The 24062-nt window shown below is 46.9% G+C and overlaps 1 protein-coding gene across 1 annotated transcript in view; it reads left to right on the forward strand.

Moving 5' to 3' along the window:
- Positions 1-24062, forward strand: part of il1rapl2 (interleukin 1 receptor accessory protein-like 2) — a 343193-nt gene that overhangs the window by 210499 nt on the left and 108632 nt on the right. The window contains exon 6 of the mRNA XM_056277780.1: positions 7890-7964. Coding sequence (XP_056133755.1) covers positions 7890-7964 — 75 coding nt within the window. The remainder of the gene's footprint in view (positions 1-7889; positions 7965-24062) is intronic.

Consider the following 24062-nt stretch of genomic DNA (forward strand, 5'->3'; position numbering starts at 1 on the left):
GGATCAAATTCTAGCTGTTATGCAAGTGAAAAAATGCACTCTTGCTGATTTCTTTAATATGCCTATCAAAGGAAAAAATGGGTTTTTTGGTACTTAATATCATTATAGTTTCATATGGATTTTTGAATCAGGAGTTTGGAGGGTAAATTGAGAGCTTTGCCTTCCGGCTCAGCTCCCTCTTCACCACAACGGTCCGGTGCAACGTCTGCATTACTGCTGATGCTGTACCGATCCGCCTGTCAATCTCCCGCTCCATCCTACCCTCACTCTTGAGCAAGACCCCTAGATACCTGAACTCCTTCACTTGAGGCAACGACTCATCCCCAACCCGGAGGGCGCAATCCACTATTCGGTTCGGGCATCTGATTAGGATGCCTCCTGGGCGCCTTCCTTTGGAGGTTTTCCGGGCACGTCCGACTGGGAGGAGACCCCGGGGTAGACCCAGAACTCACTGGAGGGACTACGCGTCCATTCTGGCCCTGGGAATGTCTTGGGATCCCCCAGGAGGAGCTGTAGGGTGTTGCTGGTGAGAGGGATGTCTTGAGTGCCCTATTTAGCTTGCTGCCACCGCGACCTGACCCTGGAGAAGCGGCTGATGATGAGATGATGAGATGAGGTTGAAGGGTGAATGTAGTTGTAAACACATGAGCAGGGAGTGCAAATATGGTGATGAATAAGATTAAAGCTGCTAGTTTTTGGATTGTTGTTGACTTTGTAAGCCGCTGTGGATAAAAGCGGAAGTTTGTTTTGCAGAAGAAAGACTTCATGTCACATAAGAGAACGTAGTATACCCTGTCATATTGGAATACCAAAGGGATTTGAGTGATTTATGCCCCTTAAGCCCTGCCCCCAAGCCGTGCCCCCTGGCCACTCAGAAGCAAGCGCCGGTCCTAGATCCTGCCCCTGACCAATCAAATGCAAGCTAACCCCCGTGACTGATTCATGACCCCCCTAAGTCCCACCCCCTGACCAATCAAACATAAGAGCATTACAGCATCCGAGTGACCCAAATGGACTGTGGTAGCTACATCAACCTTTGTCACAAAGAGTGACGCGCCTAGCACTTTCAGATTAAATTGTCTGTCTGTACGCCGAGCTTTACAATATCAGCTGATCATTAAGAGAAACAGCTAACTGACTGAATATGGTTTGAATAGTTTAATTGATCAAGCCGCACATATCCGTGTTGACCATGGATACATTGTCTCGCCTTGTAATCCTAAACCCTAAAAATAACGATGAGTTATTAGTATTTACTTAGTTTATTGCTCCTTTGTATTGTAATGAACATGAAGTGTGTGTGTTTGTGGCTGTGGGTGTGTTTGTGGCATTTTCAATGCTAATTTGCTGCTGGCGCATGTGCGTCCTCGTGCTTGTGCGTGTTCTATCACGTGGGGGAGTCGCCGGGCGGGGCTTAAGAGTGTACCTTACATTTGATTGGTCAGAGGGTGGGACTTAGCGGTATCATGAATAAATCAGGGAGCTTAACTTTGCATTTGATTGGTCAGGGGGCTGGGCTTGCTTCTGATTGGTCAGGGTGGGGCTTAGGGCCAATGTTTGCTTCTGATTGGTTAGGAGGCGGGGCTTAGTGCCATAAATCACTCAAATCCCTATGATATGCATATGTGACAGAAAGGGTATACTAGACTAGAAAAGCACTATATAAAACACAGTCCATTTACCATTTACTGCTTCTCTCTCATAAGCACTGCCTCTTGTCGCAGAGAGCCACGTTCACCCTCTGGCAGCTATTACATTTGTTTTGACATGAGGAGTAAGAGAAGTAGTGATGTTTTGGGGGGGGGGGGAAACAGCTGCAAGATGGCAGGTGTTCTGGGAGGACCCGGTAACCAGATAGGCATCCCAGTAACATCACTGGTCCAGAATCTTCACTGAGCATGAGAAACACTCAAAAACAAATCAAAATCATGTAACTGGACACTCCTTTCAATGGGTACATCTCTGGCTAGTAGTGCTCATTGATATTCGTTGATGAAGTAGGAAGAATCCACGTCCCTCCTCTGAAAAACAACAGTAAACTAAAGTTAAACCTGTCTCCTTTGAGGTTTCGTTTAAATCCTCATTTACCCCTGGAGTAACACTAAACTTTGACCTGGAAATCAGATCCTTTGAATCTATGGGCTAAATCTAAGACTACTTCAGTTCATGACTCAGTCCAGTTTAAAATGGCATTTTGGTCTAAGACCAGGCTTAATCCCTGTCTGGGAAACCACAGCAGAGTGTTGTAGTCCAGTTTGAAATGACAACTATTCAGAGAAGATTACTTCAATTCTTTGAAAAATGAATGGTTTGAACAAATGAGCTGTTTGAACTGTTTTGAAGGGAAAACTCACAAATGCTCAGCCTTATCTCTGTCTATCTGTGACAGGGATTGCACATGAAAAGCACCTACAGTTGTTCCAGGTCATTCCTGCGTCTCTGGAACGGCAGTGAAACCGTTTTAATCCATCTGGCAACTGACATATGGCGGTGTCATGTGGTGGATGGGAAAGCTACAGCCTAGCAGGGTTTCTGATACTCTGATCCACTCTAAACACGCTGTTCAAAAACACGTTTTTCTACAAATTTGACATCCATTACACACATGGAGGAGCACTCCTCCAAAGGAGTGATAGTCATTTAATATTTCACTCTGTCGTTTTCAGTTAATCATTGTTCATATTTCTGGTATGTCTGCATGTGCAGTGGTGCAGGTACATGTAAATTTGCAGTTGTGCATGCGCCGTTTTGAAGGTGCACGTGCAGTTGTGCAGGTGCCCATGCATTTGTGCAGGTGCCGTTTTGAAGGGGCGCGTGCAGTTGTGCATGTGCAGTTGTGCATGTGCCGTTTTGAAGGTGCACGTGCAGTTGTGCAGGTGCCCGTGCAGTTGTGCAGGTGCCGTTTTGAAGGTGCACGTGCAGTTGTGCATGTGCAGTTGTGCAGGCACGTGCACATGCAGTTGTGCAGGTGATGTACACACACAGTCCCCACCCAGTTGCCATCAGATCAATACAAGTGGTTTGATTACGCCTCACTCTAACGGCGACATTTCTCTCTCCGTCATTGAAAAAGTACAAAACTTGTGCCAAATCTCAGTTATTCTGCTTTTAACTGTGAAGAAAGTAGATTTGGGGACGTCATAGTGATGGTGTCTAACTGCCTCGCATCCCTGCCGGTCTCTGATAAGAACATCAGCTACAGGCCAATTAAATAAATTTATCATATTGTGTGATATCAACTGTTTGTGTGCGGGTGTGTTGCGGGTGTGACTTTCATCTCAGCATGTTTCGGCCCTATCTCTTCTGACTGGCTGTTTGAAAAGTGAAGCAACTTTTGAAAGTGGGCCACATACTTACATGTTACTCCATCATCGTCAACTTAGGACTTTCTGCTCTCTCACACATACATACACACACACACACACACACACACACACACACACACACACACACACACACACACACATACATTTTGACTTCGGAGCAGTAATATGTAATTACAAGCTTACATCATGAAAAGTTCAAAGTACTTTGGATGCTTCCTAGTGTGTGTTTGGCTATATATGTGTATATATTTATATATATGTATTTATGTTGATACTGTGTGTGAGTGTGTAGGTTTGCATTTATGTGTGCATCCATGCACAAGAGACTTGTTTGTGTGTGTGTGTGTGTGTGTGTGTGTGTGTGTGTGTGTGTGTGTGTGTGTGTGTGTGTGTTTGTGTGTCGGCTTGTGGGTTGTGTAACTGCTGAACCCGCATTTTTTGTCGGTACCGTCGCAGCTATGAGTGCGAGTGTGTTAGCTAACATTGGGGTTTGTATATAGACAAACAGCCAAGTCATCATTTCTTTTGAACACAGTTTTGATATCCAGATTAGTTATCCAGTCTAACACATACACACACACACACACACACACACACACACACACACACACACACACACATGCTCCTCTCACTGGCACATACAACCCCCCCCCCTCTCTCGTTGGAAAAATAAGGCAAGGCAAGTTTATTTGTATAGCACATTCAGAAACAAGGCAATGCAACGTGTAAGAGCAGCATAAGGCAATAATAAGACATTTAAAAACAAATAAAACGATAGAGTAAATGTTACCGTGCAGTGTAAGATGATAAGTTTTATTTAATTGTTGGCAGCGGCAAACAGGAAAGTCTTCAGCCTTGATTTTAAAAGAGCTGAGAGTTGCAGCAGACCTGCAGTTTTCTGGGAGTTTGTTCCGGATATGTGGTGTATAAAAACTGAAAGATGCTTCTCCATGTTTAGCTTGGACTTTGGGGACAGAAACCAGGCCCGTCCCCGATTAGCTGAGAGTGTAGGAATTATATTCCCTTCTCGAACAGCAAAGACCACAAAAACCGGATTACAAAACGAAGCTTCTTTATATGAAAATGGTTGCAGACATACATTCGACAAAGCTAATGGTAACGTTTTTCTTGCTAATCTCTGAGTGCACTGCTCTCGCACGAGTCTCGACTGTCAACCGACCAACTTCCTGTTTCCTTGTCGCTAAGCCTGCTGGGAGTTTGAGTTTTACATTACAAAATACAGTAGGCTTTTCTAATATGAACTGTGCAATCTGAACATTCGATCTATTCTTTTTAACATCACAAATAATATTTCTGTAATCATGTATCACATATAGTATTCAATCATATCTCTAATCATGTATTCAATAGAATAATCAATCAATCAAATAAACAATATAATTCACTTGTTTTCATGAACTAATTATTGAACTACTATTCAACTCAATCATGTGACCAAATAAGTCACAACAGAGAGATCTGGGTGGTTCATAGTGCAGCAGAAGATCAGACATGTGTTTTGGCCCTAAACCATCCATCCATTACCCAAACCGCTTGTCCTGCTCTCAGGGTCATGGGGTTGCTGGAACCTATCCCAGCAGTCACTGGGCGGCAGGCGGGGAGACACCCTGGACAGGCCGCCAGGCCATCACAGGGCCCACACACACATTGACACCTAGAGACAATTTAGTATGGCCAATTCACCTGACCTACATGTCTTTGGACTGTGGGAGGAAACCGGAGCCCCTGGAGGACCCCACGCAGACACGGGGAGAACATGCAAACTCCACACAAAGGACAACCCCCAAGGTTGGACTACCCCAGGGCTCGAACCCAGGACCTTCTTGCTGTGAGGCGACCGTGCTAACCACTGCGCCCCCGTGCCGCCCCATCAGATATCATTCAAAGCGAAATAACTGAAACCTTCCCAAAATGGTTTTCAAAGATGTCGGGGCCAAATATGAGGAAGCTGACTCTCCTGAACTTTGCATTAAAAGAAATGGCACCAGAGATCGCTGTAACACTGAGAACTTCCCAATAATATTTGTCCGCAACACCATCTCAGAGGAACTCCCCCCCCCCTTTTCTCCCCAATTGTATCCGGCCAATTATCCCGCTCTTCCGAGCCGTCCCGGTTGCTGCTCCATCCCCCCTGCTGATCCGGGGGGGGGGGGGGGGCTACAGACTATTGCATGCCTCCTCCGATACATGTGAAGTCGCCAGCCACTTCTTTTCACCTGAAAGTGAGGAGTTTCACCAGGGGGACGTAGCGCGTGGGAGGATCACGCTATTCCCCCCAGTTCCCCCTCCCCCCTGAACAGGCGCCCTGACTGACCGGAGGAGTGGCTAGTGCAGCGACCAGGACACATACCCACGTCCGGTTTCCCACCCGCAGCCACGGTCAATTGTGTCTCTAGGGGCCGCTCTGATGGCCAAGCGGAATAAACCGCCGTTCTTGCAATCCGCTCGTCACGTGGCTGGGAGGGTCGTATCCCAGACTCGCTGTAACCGGTCACGGCCAGAGCGTCCACGGGGTAAGGCATTCATTAGGCCACCCTTACCCGAGGGATAGTGGGTGTAGATCGGTGTAGTGTTAGGGGACTCGTCGTTCTCCAGCGACCCCTCTGGCCCATCCAGGCGGCTGCAGCCAAGCAACCGAGGGCATTCTCCCTACGCCTCCTTCGCGGCTTGAAGGTGACGCAATCCATGCGAGGCTTCAGCGTGTAAAATAGCGAGAGCAGCCGACACGAGGCTGAAGGAAGCTGGTGTCACGACTATCTCCTTCCTGTGGAAACGTGAGCCAGGGGAGTTACTCGACAAGAGTTCCGGCCATATGCCATTGGGTTAATCGGGTGGGTTAAGGGGAAAAACTAGAAATAAATGTATATATTGAAAAAAGTTGTGTCTCTAGGGACGCCCGACCAAGCCGGCCAGAGGAACATTTAATTGGCTTCATTGACTTGAGTCAGCTTAGTGCTGAATATGTGTGCAATCAAATTCTCTCTCATCTCTCGGACCTGAGATACAGTGCTGACAAGTTAGAATCCAAACCGTGAACCATAAATCAATATCTAAACCATTCAGTGCTTTATAAACCAAGAGCAGAGTTTTAAAATCAGTTCTCTGATGGACAGGAAGCCAGTGCAATGACCTCAGGACTGCAGTGATGTGATCCACACTTTCGGTCTTAGTAAGGACACTAGGATTTTAAGATGTTGTATAATGTCCTCCAAGTTTTTTTTATGGTTGATGGGATCAAATTGTGTCACGCTAATTTGCGTTGATTTGGATAAAACACACATTCACCTAAAGCACCCTCGCACTGATAGAGAATGTAAAGGGGAGCAAAAGAAAATTACAACTGAGTTCTCAGGAAATCCGTTCCCAGTTCGAGTCCCATTGTATTTGGCCGAACAGGGCTCCGGCGTAGCCCACGTTGCTCTGGATGAGAGCATGAGATCAATGCCTACGTTGTAATGTAAATGACAAGGAAAATGATGACACAAAAAAGAAAAATCGGGGGAAGAAAGTAGATGAGAAAAGGGGGGATGGGGAGTGGGGGGGTGCAGAAGTGGAGAGGAGAGAGGGGAAAGGAAGGAGCCCGGATGAAGAGTCGTCTCATTAATCTTGGAAGGGCACGGTGGAAGCTGCAGAATGCAAATGAAACTATCACTCTTGTCAGAAAGAGAGCGAGAGGAGCCGGGATATAGACAGACTGAGAGAGAGAGAGAGAGATGGACCGAATATAAGAGGAATTCTGGCGGGGTGATGGGCAGAAAGGGACAAAAAGCGAGAGGGGGTGCAGAAGAGAAACGAGGGGTGACGATGTGGGGGGAGAGAGAAAGCCTTTGTAGCCTCCTTAATCCACTCCATCTGGTAGGAGCTCCCCTCTGACCATCACACTGTGCCTCATCACTGAACACCTCTCTCTCTCTCTCTCCCTCTTCATCCTCCTCGCTTTCCATCGGATCGCTTTCCACCAAGCAGCCTTTCTCTCGCGCCCCCTCTATTCGTGTCTCTCCCTCTCTCTCCATCCCTCTCTGTTGTTCTGATTGCGTACCTCTTCAGGTGCTTTTATCCATTTGGCACAAGTGCTGATCCATTAAGGCAGAGTGATCTCCTTGATTCCTTTTGGGCTGAAAACGGCGTATCTCCCCCCCCCTCCTCGCCGGAGACAGGAGTCAGCTCCTGTACGCCGTAGAGAGGGTGCTCACTGTGTGCTCCAGCTAAAATATTGATAAGCTAACTTTGTCTGTGAGGCGTAGAGGGGCAGCGGTGTGCACCAAAAACTCCTGTTCTCAGAAGTCGTTTTGCTCGTGAAACCTGTCCCACATGAGAAGGACAGTATCCCCACCGTGACCCCAAAGGGAAACGGTGTATTATCAGGGAGGACTTTGCCACAGGCTGTCTGAAAGGTGAAACGATCAACCATAATGTTTCTTCTGGAAGCAAGGTGTATTTGTTTGACATCCTCCAACATGCCTGTTACTCAACCTCTTGTCTTTCTCTCCCCCCCCCCCTCTCTTTCTCTCACTCTGGTCGTTCTCTTCCCCTCTGTGGCAGCTCTTCAGACGGCTCAGCCCCCCAAGGTCCTCTACCCACCCGAGAGACAGGACACCGTGGTGGAGGTCACGCCTGGTAAGGCCAAAGACCTCGATGGCTCTGCTTTCTTTCTTTCTTTCCTCATGATAACCTCCCTCTAGGTGCATGTTTCTGTTCTTCACTTCATTTATTTGTATCTCTGCTCCTTGGTTAATCATGGAGAACGTGCTCGTACAGATGAAGTTCTGAGGAGGGCCTGTCAGACGCCCCTCAGAGCCCGTATAGGACTCGATGCAACTCTCTTTTTATCCCCCCCCCCCCCACAAGATATGAGCCATCGAAGCGGCCACATCTAATTTCTCGTAGTCTTTAATTATTTTGGAGTATTTCCGTCACAAGGAACTCGCTACGTCTAGGCCAGCGGGTGTGTGGATTGGCAACCTAAACGGACGTGACTGCGTTAAGACGACGAGGAACCGCAGCTTCCCCAAAAATCCGATTTGGAAAAAAAGGTGCCGGCATTTTTTTGAAAAAAAATTTTTTTTTTGGATATTTACATCTTTCAATTCAGTACTCTAGCAAATAAAAAGCGTAAACCATTTGCGCTACCTCGCCGCACTCCTGCACTCGCGCGGTGTGTTATCGGATGGGCAGCCTCATCCTGCCCTCGATAGCGCAGCCCAGAGAAACCTGTTGAAGTCGGCTGGGAATGGGGTCGTGTGGAAGAATCAAGTCAGCCGGAGCAAAGGTGAACGTTGATTGGATGGCAGGCGATTTAAGAATGTCGTTTTGGGTCTCGCCCAGACGCCCGCCTTCAATGGAAGTCACCGAGAGTCAAGGCAGTTGTATTTGTACAGCCCGTCAGCACAAACTACAAATCTGCCTCGGTGGGCTTCACAGCAACAAGTATAAGGTTCTATATCAGTGGTTCTCAACCTTTTTGGGGTCCTGGACCCCCTGCGTATTTTTGATCTACCCTGAGGACCCCTCCACCTGATCTTGGGGGAGGGGGGTTGCAATTTGATAGAAACAGTAGAAACTGCATTTTAAATTGCATTATAGCATTTATTCACTCTTTGGGGCAAAAATAAGAGCTTTCAGTTGTAACTTAGATATATGTAACAAAACAGAATTCTTATGCAGTAACTTTCAGATATATGTAACAAAACAGAATATGTATTCAGTAACTTTCAGATATATGTAACAAAACAGAATATGTATTCAGTAACTTTCAGATATGTGTAACAAAACAGAATATGTATTCAGTAACTTTCAGATATATGTAACAACAGAATTGTTATGCAGTAACTTTTAACAATGCGAACGGGAGCGAGATCTCTTATTAAAATACAATAAATTACACTTGTGAAACAGATGTAATTAGAGAAAAAAGTCCTGTTACCCTTTATAGTTTAGGCAGATAAAGGTCTCAGTCACATTTGAGTAAAATAATCCTATTTCTATAAATGTCATAGGATCTTTTTTTTAAAGATATTTTTTTCCACGGACCCATTGCAATTACACCACGGACCACTAGGGGTCCGCGGACCCCCGGTTGAGAAACACTGCTCTATACAAGGAGGACGCCGAGCAGTGTCCAGACGCCACGGGAACAGCCCAGGACCCGAGCCGCACGACCAGCATCACCATGTGGCCCCCCAAAAAACAACACGTTAGTCACACATCTGAGTGAGAGAAGGACATAACGGGGGAACAAAACGAAGCGAGAGCTGTGCCCGCATTCTCGGCACAAAGTCGAACAAGTTCTCGGTGGGTGTCGGACTCCGCCAAGGTTGTCCCGCATCTCCGATTCTGTTTGCGGTATTAACGGACAGGATGTGGATTTAGAACATATATAAAAAGAAAATGTGACGAGGGGGGATGCCAAGCAGTGTCCAGATGGCGACCACCGTCACCATGGAGACCTGGGAGGAGGACAGGCTGCACGTGCACACAGGGGAGACTCACATCATACCATTCACACACACACACACACACACAGAAGAGAAAGGAGAAGACATCATTCGGAGAGAGAGAAGACGTGAGAGAAGAGAGAGAGTGATGCGTGCCCGTGCATGGGGGATGGGGATGTGTCAAAAGGTACTGGACAGAGGGCTCTCACACATGTGATTCGTCCCGACCGGAAGCCCCGCCTCCCTGTGAGGATTGGCAGAGCCTCAAAGGGGCAGGGTTGGAAATGGGACAGTATCAGCACTGCCTTCATGAACCGTGGTGAATTCATTATATTTATAAATCCTTTTGAAAGACAGTAACACTATTTCACTCAGTTGTACACATTTCCTAGACAGGAAAGAAAGCAAACGTAAACCTGTGTCATCAAAGTTACACTTGTCCTAATTTAGACTAGTCTGACAGGCAGATAAGTGTGTCAGGTGTTTTTATTTATTTATTTATTTTCTTCTTTTTTTCCCAATTAACAAGACTACCTGAGTAACCTGCTAATAAAATAGCTGGCCTTAGCTGGTTAAACCAGGACATGGTTTCCAGAATTGCTTCTTTTTTTCACTTTTAAGTTTTTATTAAGTTTTCAAGAAGATGTAAACAGACCAGTACAACAACATCAACACAAAAAAAAACAAAAAAAAATACGGTAAGATGTACAAACAGAAAAAAATGTTTAAAAAATACAACAAAAAAAATTAGAAATAGTTGAAAATATTGCAATATTCACACAGATATCTTAATTAGGCATTCGTTTAGTCAGTGTCGTTTCTCATATAATTGTTCCATTTTTCCCAGTTCTTTTTAAATACTATATTCTCTTTGACTCTCAAAATGTGTGCCCACATTTCCATAACAAAAATGTCTCGGGCAGTTTCCATCCACAGATCCGGAGTGTTAATATATATATATTTTTATATATATATATATATATATATATATATAGCATACTTTGGTAACACTTTAGTATGGGGAACGTAGTCACCATTAATTAGGTGCTTATTAGCATGCAAATTAGCAACATATTGGCTCTTAATTGGTCATTATTACGTACTCATTAATGCCTTATTCTGCATGGCCTTATTATACAACCAGTAAGCCATTAACTATGAGTTTTCCCTCTATAACCTCAGAAGTATTGCTTATTAGTAGTACCATCTCAATATGCTTTGCTTAGTATGGCCTTTATAAGGTGGTAGTACCACAAGAAGAGTTATTCTCCCTTACTAACACTTAATGAATATGGTCTGTTCTTACATAACAACACACAAAACTACAAGTGTTCATAGTGTTAAATTACTCTAAATTAAGTTTTTGTTACTTAGAATATGTTCCCCATACTAAAGGGACATCTTGATCATTACTAATTCACTAGTAATTAAGTTTTTTTACTTAGAATATGTTCCCCATACTAAAGTGTTACCCATACTTTATTATATAACCCTAACATGCGTGTCTTTTTTGATGGTGGGGGAAACCGGAGCACCCGGAGAAAACCCACCGCAAACACGGGGAGAACATGCAAACCTCACACAGAGAGGACGACCCGGGACGGCCCGGTGGAGAGTTAACATTAAGCCAGTTTGTGGTAACGGCTCTCTTACTCGCTGCAAGTAAAACTTGAGTCGAGTCGAGATCTTCTCTCATCACAACATCATCAGTGTCACCAAGATACATCACGGGGCAGGTGTTTGGGATTTCATATCCCAAAATATTGTTGATACCTACGCTTACATTCTGCCAATATAACCTTGTCTTTGTGCATTTCCAGAGGATATGCCAGCGGTCAGCCTCCGTACTGCCACACAGCCCCCAACACTGCTGTTGTGCGGCAAGTTGCCTCCTGGAGTCCAGAATTGTGGTCTCAGTCTGTCAGAAAGATCCGCCGTGGTTTTTCCAGACATATTAGACTTAAAACAGCTCAGATTTTTTTTAGCCCCTTTCACCACCGTGATTTAACCAAAAGGGTTTGATTGTAGGTCTGTACAAGGCGTGAGCTGGCTGGCTGCAAGATAAAGGGCAGACTGCACATGAGCTGGCTTTACAATAGAGCCAGGCTAGAGTTCAGTCCAGTATTTTTACCATTAGACTGACTGTGTGAAACAGCACCAGCCAACACGGCGCCTACACCAACCTCATCACCGCACCCGCACCAACCCCATCACGGCGCCTACACCAACCCCATCACCGCACCTGCACCAACCCCATCACTGCACCTACACCAACCCCATCACGGTGCCTACACCAACCCCATCACCACACCTACACCAACCCCATCACGGCGCCTACACCAACCCCATCACCGCACCTGCACCAACCCCATCACTGCACCGACACCAACCCCGACACCAACCCCATCACTGCACCTACACCAACCCTATCACTGCACCTACACCAACCCCATCACGGCGCCTACACCAACCCCATCACCGCACCTGCACCAACCCCATCACTGCACCTACACCAACCCCATCACCACACCTACACCAACTCCATCACGGCGCCTACACCAACCCCATCACTGCACCTGCACCAACCCCATCACTGCACCGACACCAACCCCGACACCAACCCCATCACGGCGCCTACACCAACCCCATCACCACACCTACACCAACCCCACCACTGCACCTACACCAACCCCGTCACTGCACCGACACCAACCCTCTCACTGCACCTACACCAACCCCATCACCGCACCTGCACCAACCCCATCACTGCACCGACACCAACCTCATCAACGCACCTGCACTAACCCCCTCACTGCACCTACACTGACCCCATCACTGCACCCCATCACCGTCTCCATGGCTGCTTTATTTCTTTTACAGCCCAAAATCAACTGTTGATGGGAATTTAGCAGGCCATATTGCAACTAGTGCCATTTGTTTCATCTTACAATGCAAGCACTGTAATATTTTTCTCCCCCGTTGGTTCATTAACAGACAAATCCTTGAAAAAGCTTTCCAATAATTCCAGCAAAGATCAGGTAAAGAAAAAACACTAACATTTTAAAAACATCTCTCAGACTCTTCACTTGCACTTGAACAGTTCCACAAACTGTTCTAATATGTATTCTGGTGAGGAATCGGTTGGCTGGTTTGTGAGTGTGTGTGTGTGTGTGTGTGTGTGTGTGTGTGTGTGTGTGTGTGTGTGTGTGTGTGTGTGTGTGTCCATTACCTCCAGATTGATGGTGTAACAAATAGGCCCTAAGGCCTATGTACACTGATTGCAGCAGGAACACTTTTAATGGGAACCAAAATCTCACCCCTCTCTCCCAATCTGCCCCCACCCCTACCCACAAACACACACCTCCCCCCACATCAACACACAACTACAGCAATTACCATGTCAGACCAACCACTGCACAGCAAGAAACACCTAGAAGGTCATACACGCACACACACACACACACACACACACACACACACAGTGACCCTGCAGTACATTTTTAATTATCATCTTGTTTTAACCTGAGGGGGATTTTACATCATCAACCAGCTTTGTTCTGCTCACTACAGCCCTCCTCCCATCACCCTCTCTCCTCAGTCCTCCTCTCTCCTCTCATTTTCCTCTCCTCTTGTTGTTGTTGCTTTTCCTTCTCGTTCCTGTCATCTTTCCTCCTCTCTTCATCTCCTTTTGTTCCACTGCTTTGTACTCGTGCATCATCTATCTCCTCTCTCATTTCAAAACCTTTCATTTCATCCCTGCCCTCCTTTTATTCTCTCTTCCTTCCCTCCTTCCTCCTTCTCCTGCATCATGAGCCTTCCTCCCTCTTCTCTTCTATTCTACTCTCCTCATTGGTCAGTGGTATGCAAGTTTGCATTCCAGCCTAACACAGCTTCAACCAAACGGGGCGGGGGGTGGGGGACTACTATGGTGAAGTCATTTGGTCAAGTCCGAGCTCATATCTACCAGTCTGTCTTTGTCACCTCTTCTCCTCCTATCTCTTCTTCCTGTGTTTTCCTCTCTCCGCTCCGTCCTTCCACTCAGCATTTCACCTTTTCTCCTTCTCTGTTGTCTCCCATTCCCTCCTCTCTTCTTATCCGGGCCTATTTCCACCCAGCACATTGTTCCATCAAGCTTTGGGTGACAGTATGTACAGTTTATTACCATGGTTGCTTTGACGATACGGAGTAGAGGCAATAGACGGACAGTAAAGAGACCGTGATTAAAGATTGTTTCTGAGATAACACCAAACATTTGTTCACACCATAGTTATGTGCTGAAAGTTATTGCGCGGCACGGTGGCGCAGTGGTTAGCATGGTTGCCTCACAGTAAGAAGGTCCTGGGTTCGAACCCCGGAGTAGTCCAACCTTGGGGGGTCGTCCTCTGTGTGGAGTTTGCATGTTCTCCCCGTGTCTGTGTGGGTTTCCTCCGGGTGCTCCGGTTTCCTCCCACAGTCCAAAGACATGTAGGTCAGGTGACTCGGCCATACTAAATTGTCCCCAAGTCTGAATCTGTGTGTGTCGACCCTGTGATGGCCTGGCGGCCTGTCCAGGGTGTCGCCCCACCTGCTGCCCAATGACTGCCGGGATAGGCTGCAGCATCCCCGTGACCCTGAGAGCAGGATAAGCCGTGTGGATAATGGATGGATGGAGATATTGCTGCAGTTACTGTGCCTTCATAGTCGTCAAAAGGGAAACAAATGTTGCACAAGTTTGCAGGTTCCATTCGCCCCGTACACCGCTCGGTAAGACCGGAGAGACGCTGTTAGGGAGAGGGGAAGATAAGGGCAAAGACATGGGGACATTGCCCCTTTTCATTCCTTACCTATCCTCTCCTCCATCCATCAATCCATCCATCTCTCCTTCCTTTTTTCTTTCACACATCGCAGTCTCCTAATGTCAGTCTCCTTTTCTCCAGTCGTCTGTTACACCCGACCCCATCCAGCTCCTCCCCACAGAGTTCCAACTCCTTTAATCCCTCTCCCTCTTTCTTATCCCTCTTTCCCCATATCACTTACTCTTGACCCAGTTCATGTGTGTGTGAGAGAGAGCGAGAGAGAGAGATTGTTGTACATGTGCATTAAAATCTGCTCCTCTCTTTCTCCCCCTCCCCCTTTTTTCCCTTTGGATTTCCCCCCCTTTTTCTCCCCAACTGTATCTAGCCAATTACCCCACTCTTCCGAGTTGTCCCGGTCGCTGCTCCCCCCCCTCTGCCGATCTGGTTAGGGCTGCAGACTACCACATGCCTCCTCCGATACATGTGTGGTCACCAGCAACTTCTTTTCACCTGACAGTGAGGAGTTTCGCCCGGGGGACGTAGTGCGTGGGAGGATCACACTATTCCCCCCAGTCCCCCCCCTCCCCGAACAGGTGCCCCGGCCGACCAGAGGAGGCGCTAGTGCAGCGACCAGGACACATACCCACATCTGGCTTCCTACCCGAAGACACGGCCAATTGTGTCTGTAGGAACGACCAACCAAGCCGGAGGTAACCTCTGCAAAACATTTTTCCAGTAGCCTTCTGGCTTGTCCATATGATCTCTAGCAAACTGCAGACAGGCAGCAGTGTTCTTTTTGGAGAGCAGTGGCTTTCTCCTTGCAACCCTGCCATGCACACCATTGTTGCGCAGTGTTCTCCTGATGGTGGACTCATGAACATTAACATTAGCCAACGTGAGAGAGGCCTTTAGTTGCTTAGAAGTTACCCGGGGTTCCTTTGTGACCTGGCCGACTATGACAGGCCTTGCTCTTGGAGTGATTTCTGATGGTCGACCACTCCTGGGGAGGGTAGCAATGGTCTCGAATTTCCTCCATTTGTACACAGTCTGTCTGTCTGTGGATTGGTGGAGTCCAAACTCTTTAGAGATGGTTTTGTAACCTTTACCAGCCTGGTGAGCATCAACAACGCTTTTTCCAAGGTCCTCAGAAATCTCCTTTGTTCTTGCCATGATACACTTCCACAACCATGTGCTGTGAAGATCAGACTTTGATAGATCCCCGTTCTCTAAATAAAACAGGGCGCCCACTCACACCTGACTGTCATCCCATTGACTGAAAACACCTGACTCTAGATGCACCTTCACATTAACTGCTAATCCTAGAGGGTCACTTACTTTTGCCACTCACAGACATGTAATACTGGATCATTTTCCTCAATAGATAAATGACCAAGTATAATATTTTTGTCTCATTTGTTTAATTGGGTTCTCTTTATCTACTTTTAGGGACTTGTGTGAAAATCTGAGGATGTTTTAGGTCATATTTATGCAGAAATATAGACAATTCTAAAGGGTTCACAAACTTTCAAGCACCACTGTACAAAGAAAATGGTACACATGTTCACAATCACACACACCATTACCCTAGATGATCCCAAAACAACTTATATTTATTTGTAACTTTAACCCTGAACTTTAACTCTGAGCCTAATTCTAATGCCTAACTCTAATACTAGACCTAAGCCTAACTATTACCCCACGTGTAACCCTAGGCCTAAACTGAACCCCTGAAACACAGAAATAACCTTTTTTTGTGTGCGCTGGACTTTTACCGTCCTTATGAGGACATTGGGTCCCCGTTCGGATAGAAAAACGAGTACAGATACACACACACACACACACATTATTAGCTGCCGGAGTGGGGACAGATGTGACAGCGGGGCAGCGATAGGGAAGCGATAGGGGATAGGCTTGCTGTCGTCACTGTCTTTCTCCTCTACCTCTTTCATTCTCTGGCTGCCTTTCTCTCTCTCTCCCTTTCTCATATTTATATCCCTTCTCTCTGTCCCTTTAAGCTGTCCATTTTCTTAATTTATTCGTGTCTGTCTGTCTGCCTCTCTCTTTTTCTTACACTAATCGGTCTACATTCTGTCGTTTTGTGTCTCTGGTTGTCAGTCTTCTTCTCTCTTAAAATTTTAAAAAAAATCTTTCTCTCTCTCTCTCTCTCATTCTGTCTCTGTCTCTCCTCTCAGTTTCTCTTTCATCTCATTCAGTGCTCCAACTGAGCAGTTTAAAAAGATGACACATCGTGTCTGTAAATAAGAGAAATAAGAAGACTTTTATCATAGCGAAGGCTTATTTTTTTGAAAATTCATCTTAGAGAAAGCCTCTCAATTGTTTAGGGAGCTCAAAATCTGAGCACTGCAACAAGTAGAATAACGTGCCGTGATGGCGTCGAACTGTCTCAAATGCTGAAGTACTCTGATTTATTGCATCACTAGTGTTCATATCGAGGTATATGCATTGATAGCACTACTCTACAGTCAAAACACTGTCTGTCTAATGATGCCTTTTGATTTGTTTGCGAAACGTTTCCCATTTGCCATTGGTAATTTCCTGATCATTAGGGTAGGGTAAGAGGGGGCCCACCTTAGAGGCCTCCTCTTACCCTACCACAAAGACGATTCTCTCCGTCCTGGAGAGGGACGTTAACAGGCTGTTCAACAGACAGAACCCCCACAAAGCTGCTGGAACAGAGTCTGTCTCTCCTGCCAACCTGAAGCAATGTGCTGATCAGCTGTCTGCAGTGTTCACAGACATTTTTAACGCCTCACTGCAAACATGCCACATACCAGCCTGCTTCAACAGCTCCACCGTCATTCCCATCCCCAAAAAACCAAGGATCACAAGACTCAATTACTACAGACCCATCGCCCTGGCCTCTGTGGTAACGAAGTCTTTTGAGCGCCTTGTAGTATCCCACCTTAAAACCATCACTGGCCCACTCTTGGACCCTCTGCAGTTCGCCTACAGAGCCAACAGGTCTGTGGACGATGCAGTAAACACTAAACACAGCTGAGATGGTTGTGGACTTCAGAGAGTACCCAGCCCCACCCGCCCCCCATCACCCTATGTGGCTCCCCAGTCAACACTGGAATCCTTCCACTTCCTGGGCACCATCATCACCCAGGACCTCAAGTGGGAGTTGAACATCAGCTCCCTCACCAAGAAGGCGCAGCAGAGGATGTACTTCCTGTGGCAGCTGAAAAAGTTCAACCTGCCAAAGCCAATGATGGTGCACTTTTACACTGCCATCATTGAGTCCATCCTTACCTCCTCCACCACTATCTGGTACGCTGCCGCCACTGCCAAGGATAAAGGCAGACTTCAGTGTATCATTCCCTCTTCTGAGAGGGTGATTGGCTGTAACCTACCATCCCTCCACAACCTGTACACCTCCAGGACACTGAGGTGAGCAAGAAAGGTCATGTTTGACCCTTCCCACCCAGGCCATGGTCTCTTCAAAACACTCCTCGCTGGCAAGAGGCTAAAGTCTATGAAAAGCAGAACCTCACACCACAAGAACAGCTTCTTCCCTACAGCAATAGGCCTTTCTAACAAGCCCCCAGACACCTACAGATCCTGACACTGCACCCCACCACCTTCTATCTTCCCGACTGTGCTCTCCGTATATGGACACCTTGCATAAAACCTGCACTACCCTGTAAATAACTCTTATTCTGTAAACAACTTCTTAAAATTCTCATTTAACTCTGTTTCAGCTGAACTGGTGGGGATTGCACCTTGCTTTCATTTTATCTTGTACATGTATTTTATTGTCTTTTTAACGTGTATCATTACTATTTACCATTAATTTTCCCCGCTTGCACCAACATACCAAGACAAAATCCTTGTATGTTATTGTAACGTGCATGGATAAGGAGACACGTTGGCCCTTGGTCAACGGGTCAGATCCTTGAGTCGAGCGGTTAGCGATGTCTCCCGCGGTGCGGGAGCTACGGGTTCGCGTCCCGGCTGCGGCAGTTCCTGCTGTTGCCCCCCCCCCCCGAATACTCTACATTATTTTACATTTGGCAATAAATATGATTCTGACAAATGGCAGAGAGCAAATCAGCTTTGTAACAAGCAGCTATTTAAATATTGCTTATTGCCAAAATACACAGGTTATATTTGACTATCCTTAAGATGCTGTGCTGAGCCAGCGTGGAAGAATGAGTCGAGAGACAGAGATCTCTTTTCAGACGCAGGTCCCGTGCCCCATACACCGCACGACCTCGGGAATTAACACACCGACAGAACGGACAACAACATAACGATGCCCCCCATGCCACCACCGGCGACATTAGTCGGTGTCATGGTCCTTCTGTCAGTCAGTCAGTCAGTAAACGGTCTTCTACTTAGTCCGAGTCGAACCCCCCAAACAAACAACACAACATAACGCAACATCATCCATCCATCCCCCGAACCGCTTATCCTGCTCTCAGAGTCGCGGGGATGCTGGAGCCTCTCCCAGCAGCCATTGGGCGGCAGGCGGGGAGACGCCATTTTAAATCTAATGCTAACAGCCCCATCAGCCATTGCGCTCCCGCAGCATAGAACCGCCGACCAACACTACTGATGTGTTTCTTTTCAACTGTGTGTAAGTCAGATTTTGTAAATAATAAAAAAAACCAAGATAAAGTTATCAATCAAACCCTTCACACTCACGCATAGCCGGAAGCGAACGCTGCTCATAGTGTGCCAGCAGTGCAGTGTCCGTCTCCGCCCCCTTGACAACGCATGCGCACAAAGACAGGAAGTCACTCCAGACGAAAAATGTAATCCGAAATACTCCGCGGAACAGAGGCAAACACGGAAGAGATTCATAACGACCCAACCGATCAAAATATAATCCCCCACTGAAGCAGAAAAAGGGGGGGGGACCATCTACGTCTCCGTTCAATAAAAAATAACCCCAGCAACAAAAAAAACCCCAAAACAAAACAAAGGAACCACCTCGACATGGGACGATAACCCGGTGCTTAGTCCCGTATCTCCGGTGAGTGTGGCCTCCAGCTATTTCCACAAATAGAACTTCGTAGTGCACTTTAATACAAGAGGTATAGCCCAGGTCTCCCTCAGACTCCCCGGGTTACGCGCGTCTTCTCCCGACACTTCCGGGTTTTTGTCGAAGCCCTCTCGAGGGTTTGCGCGCGCTGACCCGTCACGCGGAAACGTGAAGGGAGGATGACAGGAATCCATTAACTACAGGTCTATACACGTACAGGGTGGAATTATACTACACGTGATAACTGTTAACCACTGTTTTGTTAACCTGACCTGTATTTAAGGTGTGTTTCGAGTCATGTGGCGGTGCTATACCTTTAGAATGGAGAGAAGGGGCAAGAGGAGAGGGGGGGGCGGAGGAAAAGAAGGGGTAGGGACAGCAAATGGAGAGTAAGAAGTAGGGAAAGACCGAAGAAAGCCAGAAACAGAGAGGGAAAGTAAGAAGGACATGTGGAAGTGATGAAGAGGAGAGGCATGCCAGCAAAGGGGGAAGGGTGACGTCAGCCGGCGGATCTCACTCAGGAGGCTTTGATTCTACCTGGATTTAAAAATGTGTTCTGTCCCGTGTAACCAGGTTAAAATTAATGTTTTTATTTTATTTTGTTTGAGTATGAAATATCACCAAATCCTGTCTGTGTGCTGTTATTTGTGTTTACTACATTTTATTTTATGTCGTTATTTACTTTTATGTATGTTTTACAACGACCGTCATATACCTGTACTGTCGCTTTAAGAGAGAGGTCTTGTGGGTACACGGAAGAGGGAACGCGGGAGAGGCCATTTTTTTGTTTTGTGGGGAGTGTCAAGCAGCGACCGAGCCGAGCCACGCGTGTTTCTTACCGTAGCACAGTTTTGCTGGTTGAGGAGAACGTAACCTTGAGTATCCCTGTAAGAAGATACTGCAAGCTGTGGGATAAAATACTTGTTTATCCTTCCTTACATCGGAGTCCCGTTGACGGTTTCTCCTTCTAACGCACACGAGTGAAGTACCCATATGTGCCGTTCTAGTCTAGACTGCTGAATAGGACAACACAAAGCTCAAATGACCGGCGGTGGAAACCAGTTATTTCGAAAATAAATGGCAAGGTGGGCCAAATAGAGTCCTGTGTGTCCCCCCTCCTTCCTTGATCATGATGATGATGATGATGATGAGAGACTGAGGGCCCCCAGCAACACCTGGGGCCCCACCCAACTAGAACACAACGCAGAGCTAACGACGAGAGTGACGGGCGTGCCGCAGGCTGACCAGCATAGAACAGCATAGGACTGCCCCCGTTACACCCGCAAGACAAACGGACTCATGAGAGAGGCGGTGTGTTGTTTATTACAGTGACCGATAGCTCGTATACACATCCGAAAGAATTTGGGAGAGAGGGAGAGATGAGGGTGGGGGGGGGGGAGAAAGAGGGATGTCGGAGTGGGCAGTGGAAGATGAGGGGGCATCTTCGGCTCTTCGTCTTAGTCACGAGCCAGCATTCAAACCTGAGGCGCTCTAAAATGACGGGTGAAAGAGAGCGATGAGGTGTTTTATCTTTCTATTACCACCCATGTTTTAACCATTTCCCCAGCTCGCGCCATCGTCCCACCCCACTGCTCGCTCTGCTTGTGCGTGTGTGTGTGTGTGTGTGTGTGTCTATTCTTTTATCTATCTTTCTGTCTCTTCCCTGTTTTACCAAACAACACACACGCACACACTCGCCTCTGTCATGCAGAAGAGTGTGTCGCGGGACACAAGGTGTGTCGCCTTTCCATCTTTGTCACGGTGTACAAACACACACATCTCCAGGTGTATCTGTGCGCGTGATAAACAAGTTGTTAACAGACTGGGGGGAGAGGTAGGGGAAAAGATAACGAGAGGAGGAGGGAGAGAGGGGTGGAAGAAAAACAAAACAAAGCAAGGGAGGGGGCGGGAGGGAGGGCTGGTTTAAGAAAGAGCGGAGGAAGAGGAAGAAAGATGAGGGGATGGGGAAGGTGATGACGGATTGATGCGCGATGAGGGGATGATGAAGGATGCATCTTTCTCCCCCTTCAATTTGTCATGCGACAACCTCATGAATATGGTGATCAGCTTTTGTTCGCAGCCTTGATTGGGAAGAGGGGGATGCGGGGGTGGAGCTGGAGCGGGGGGAGGAGGGGGGAGGTTATTGATGGAGGCGAGATGGTGGCTTGAACGTTTCTTTGATTGAATTATTGTGCGCAAAATTAACAGTGGCAACAACGAGAGGCGTCTAGCATTTTTTTTTTCCGAAACCGTCAATGGTGTTATAAGTGCTCAACTGATGAGGAGCACACACACACACACACACACACACACACACACAAATCAATATTTGTGTGTGTGCGTGATTTAGCGTGTGGGCTCTAGACAGGGAGAAAAGCGGCAGCAGTAAATAAGTGGATAAATACTCATTATGAAAATGAACTGACACTTGGGTCTGTGATGGTTTTTTTTTAAACTTTGTAAAGTAGCGCGGCACATCCAAAAGGTTGCTGACCCCTGCATCAGATCAAACCAAATCAAGGGTGCTACCGCTGCAATGAGTCGACTCTCGAACAAACCGAGTGGACCCAAGAGTACCGAGCAAGCGCCAGAGAGGCTTTACTTAAGAGGGTCAACAGCCTTATTCAGATGAACACTGAAATCACCAAGAACTAGAATCTCATCAAAATAGGTAACGAGACCTGAGATAAATTCTTCAAAAAAATTGTGAGTAAGCTACCACTAGATAAAATATTAATTAGACACCTTGTATTGTATTGTAGTTGACAGTTTCGAAGATCTATGCTTTGGACGATATGTAGTCACACTTTTGATGACATTAGATGTTTGGTTCTGTAGACGATTCGATGTTTCGTTGCACATTTCCCCACCACCAGGGGTAGGAATGATTATTAGATTATATTCATTCACACATTTAGGAGAGGAGAGCTTGGGAGCAATACGGCGGGGTAGGGAGACAGTTTCAATGGTATAGACAAAGCTGTCAATGTGATAACCTATACTATGAGAAATCCCCTGACTAAACACATTAACCAAACTAGCTGACTCTGCATCCACACTAGTTTAAACCTAGCAGTCTCTCTAATTACCTGCAACCTGCTGAATGACAAGTCCCTAGTGTCAAACTAAACGTGGACGGCTATCTAGATTGCTAGACAAAACAGCAGCACTATCCCAGTATGGTGAATGCTGTCCACCATAGTCATCTGGTAATTGTGCGTAAGTGTGAAAGTGCATCTACAGTACCATTGTGGTCTGCTGCCCCTGTTCCCAGTCAATGGGATGTAGGGCGAGAGCTTCGATTCCTGTCGTTGTGAGGGCAGTCTCTCCCGAAGTGCCCTGGTTTGCCACATTGGTAGTGGACATCTGGCCATCTGCCGTTTCCTCATCCTCGCCCCCTGCCCCTGCCTCCTAACCCTCCTCTGGATGCTGCTCTACCACCAGGTTGATTGGCTTGCAGCACAGCCATTTGCAATTTTTCAGTTACCTCTTCCATTTTCTTCACCTTTTTATGCGATTGCTGCTTACGAACGCCGTCACCATGCTCGCCATAATCTACAGCCAACTGGAGGCGACAGGTCTCTAGGCCTACACAATGCATCCTGACATACTACCTCTGTATGGGGGGGGGGGGGGGCTTGCAGTTCAGCCACAAATGGTCTTTTCATTTGTTGTTTATAGGCAGTGGGAATTTTGCCTGAATGCCTGAATTTTCTTTGAAACATGCGGCCAGCCGGGCAGGTCGTCCTCTGTGTGGAGTTTGCATGTCCTCCCCGTGTCTGCGTGGGTTTCCTCCCACAGTCCAAACACATGTAGGTCAGGTGACTCGGCCGTACTAAATTGTCCCTAGGTGTGAATGTGTGTGTGTGGGCCCTGTGATGGCCTGGCGGTCTGTCCAGGGTGTCTCCCCACCTGCTGCCCAGTGACTGCTGGGATAGGCTCCAGCATCCCCTCTACCCTGAGAGCAGGATAAGCAGTTTAGATAATGGATGGATGGATGGATGAATATGTTCTATTTTTCAGTGACAGAATTGCCATGAGCATACATTTCCCCCGCGTCCTCAGCCCTGCCGTCCTGTCTTCGTGAACCTACGTATAAATGTTTTTAGGACCTACACGAGATTCAGTCCCTTGAAACAATCAGAGATGTGTAAGGTGTCAAATCCCCGGTGACGATAATAAGATGTTAAGTTGTGATTCTGACAACAAACATAACTGACCACTTTTTCAAGTCTCTTGCCAAGAAGACGAGGGTTAGATACCGGCCTGCAGACAGCAGGGACGACGGGTACTGTGCAGGAACAGTTTGGTGCAGGAGTCACCGGGTTGAGACAACCAAGAAAAACATCGCGTTACAGGTAGACATTTAATGCTTAATCAGAGTGAATATGTAAGTGTGTATTGAAATAAAAAATGAATGAGATCTTGCTTATCCAATATGACTGTCGGTACAGCAGCACGGTCTTTCTCTTTCTGGACCTATTAAACCAGAGAAAAC

Source organism: Lampris incognitus, chromosome 1, assembly GCF_029633865.1.
Source record: "Lampris incognitus isolate fLamInc1 chromosome 1, fLamInc1.hap2, whole genome shotgun sequence".
Taxonomy (NCBI): domain Eukaryota; kingdom Metazoa; phylum Chordata; class Actinopteri; order Lampriformes; family Lampridae; genus Lampris; species Lampris incognitus.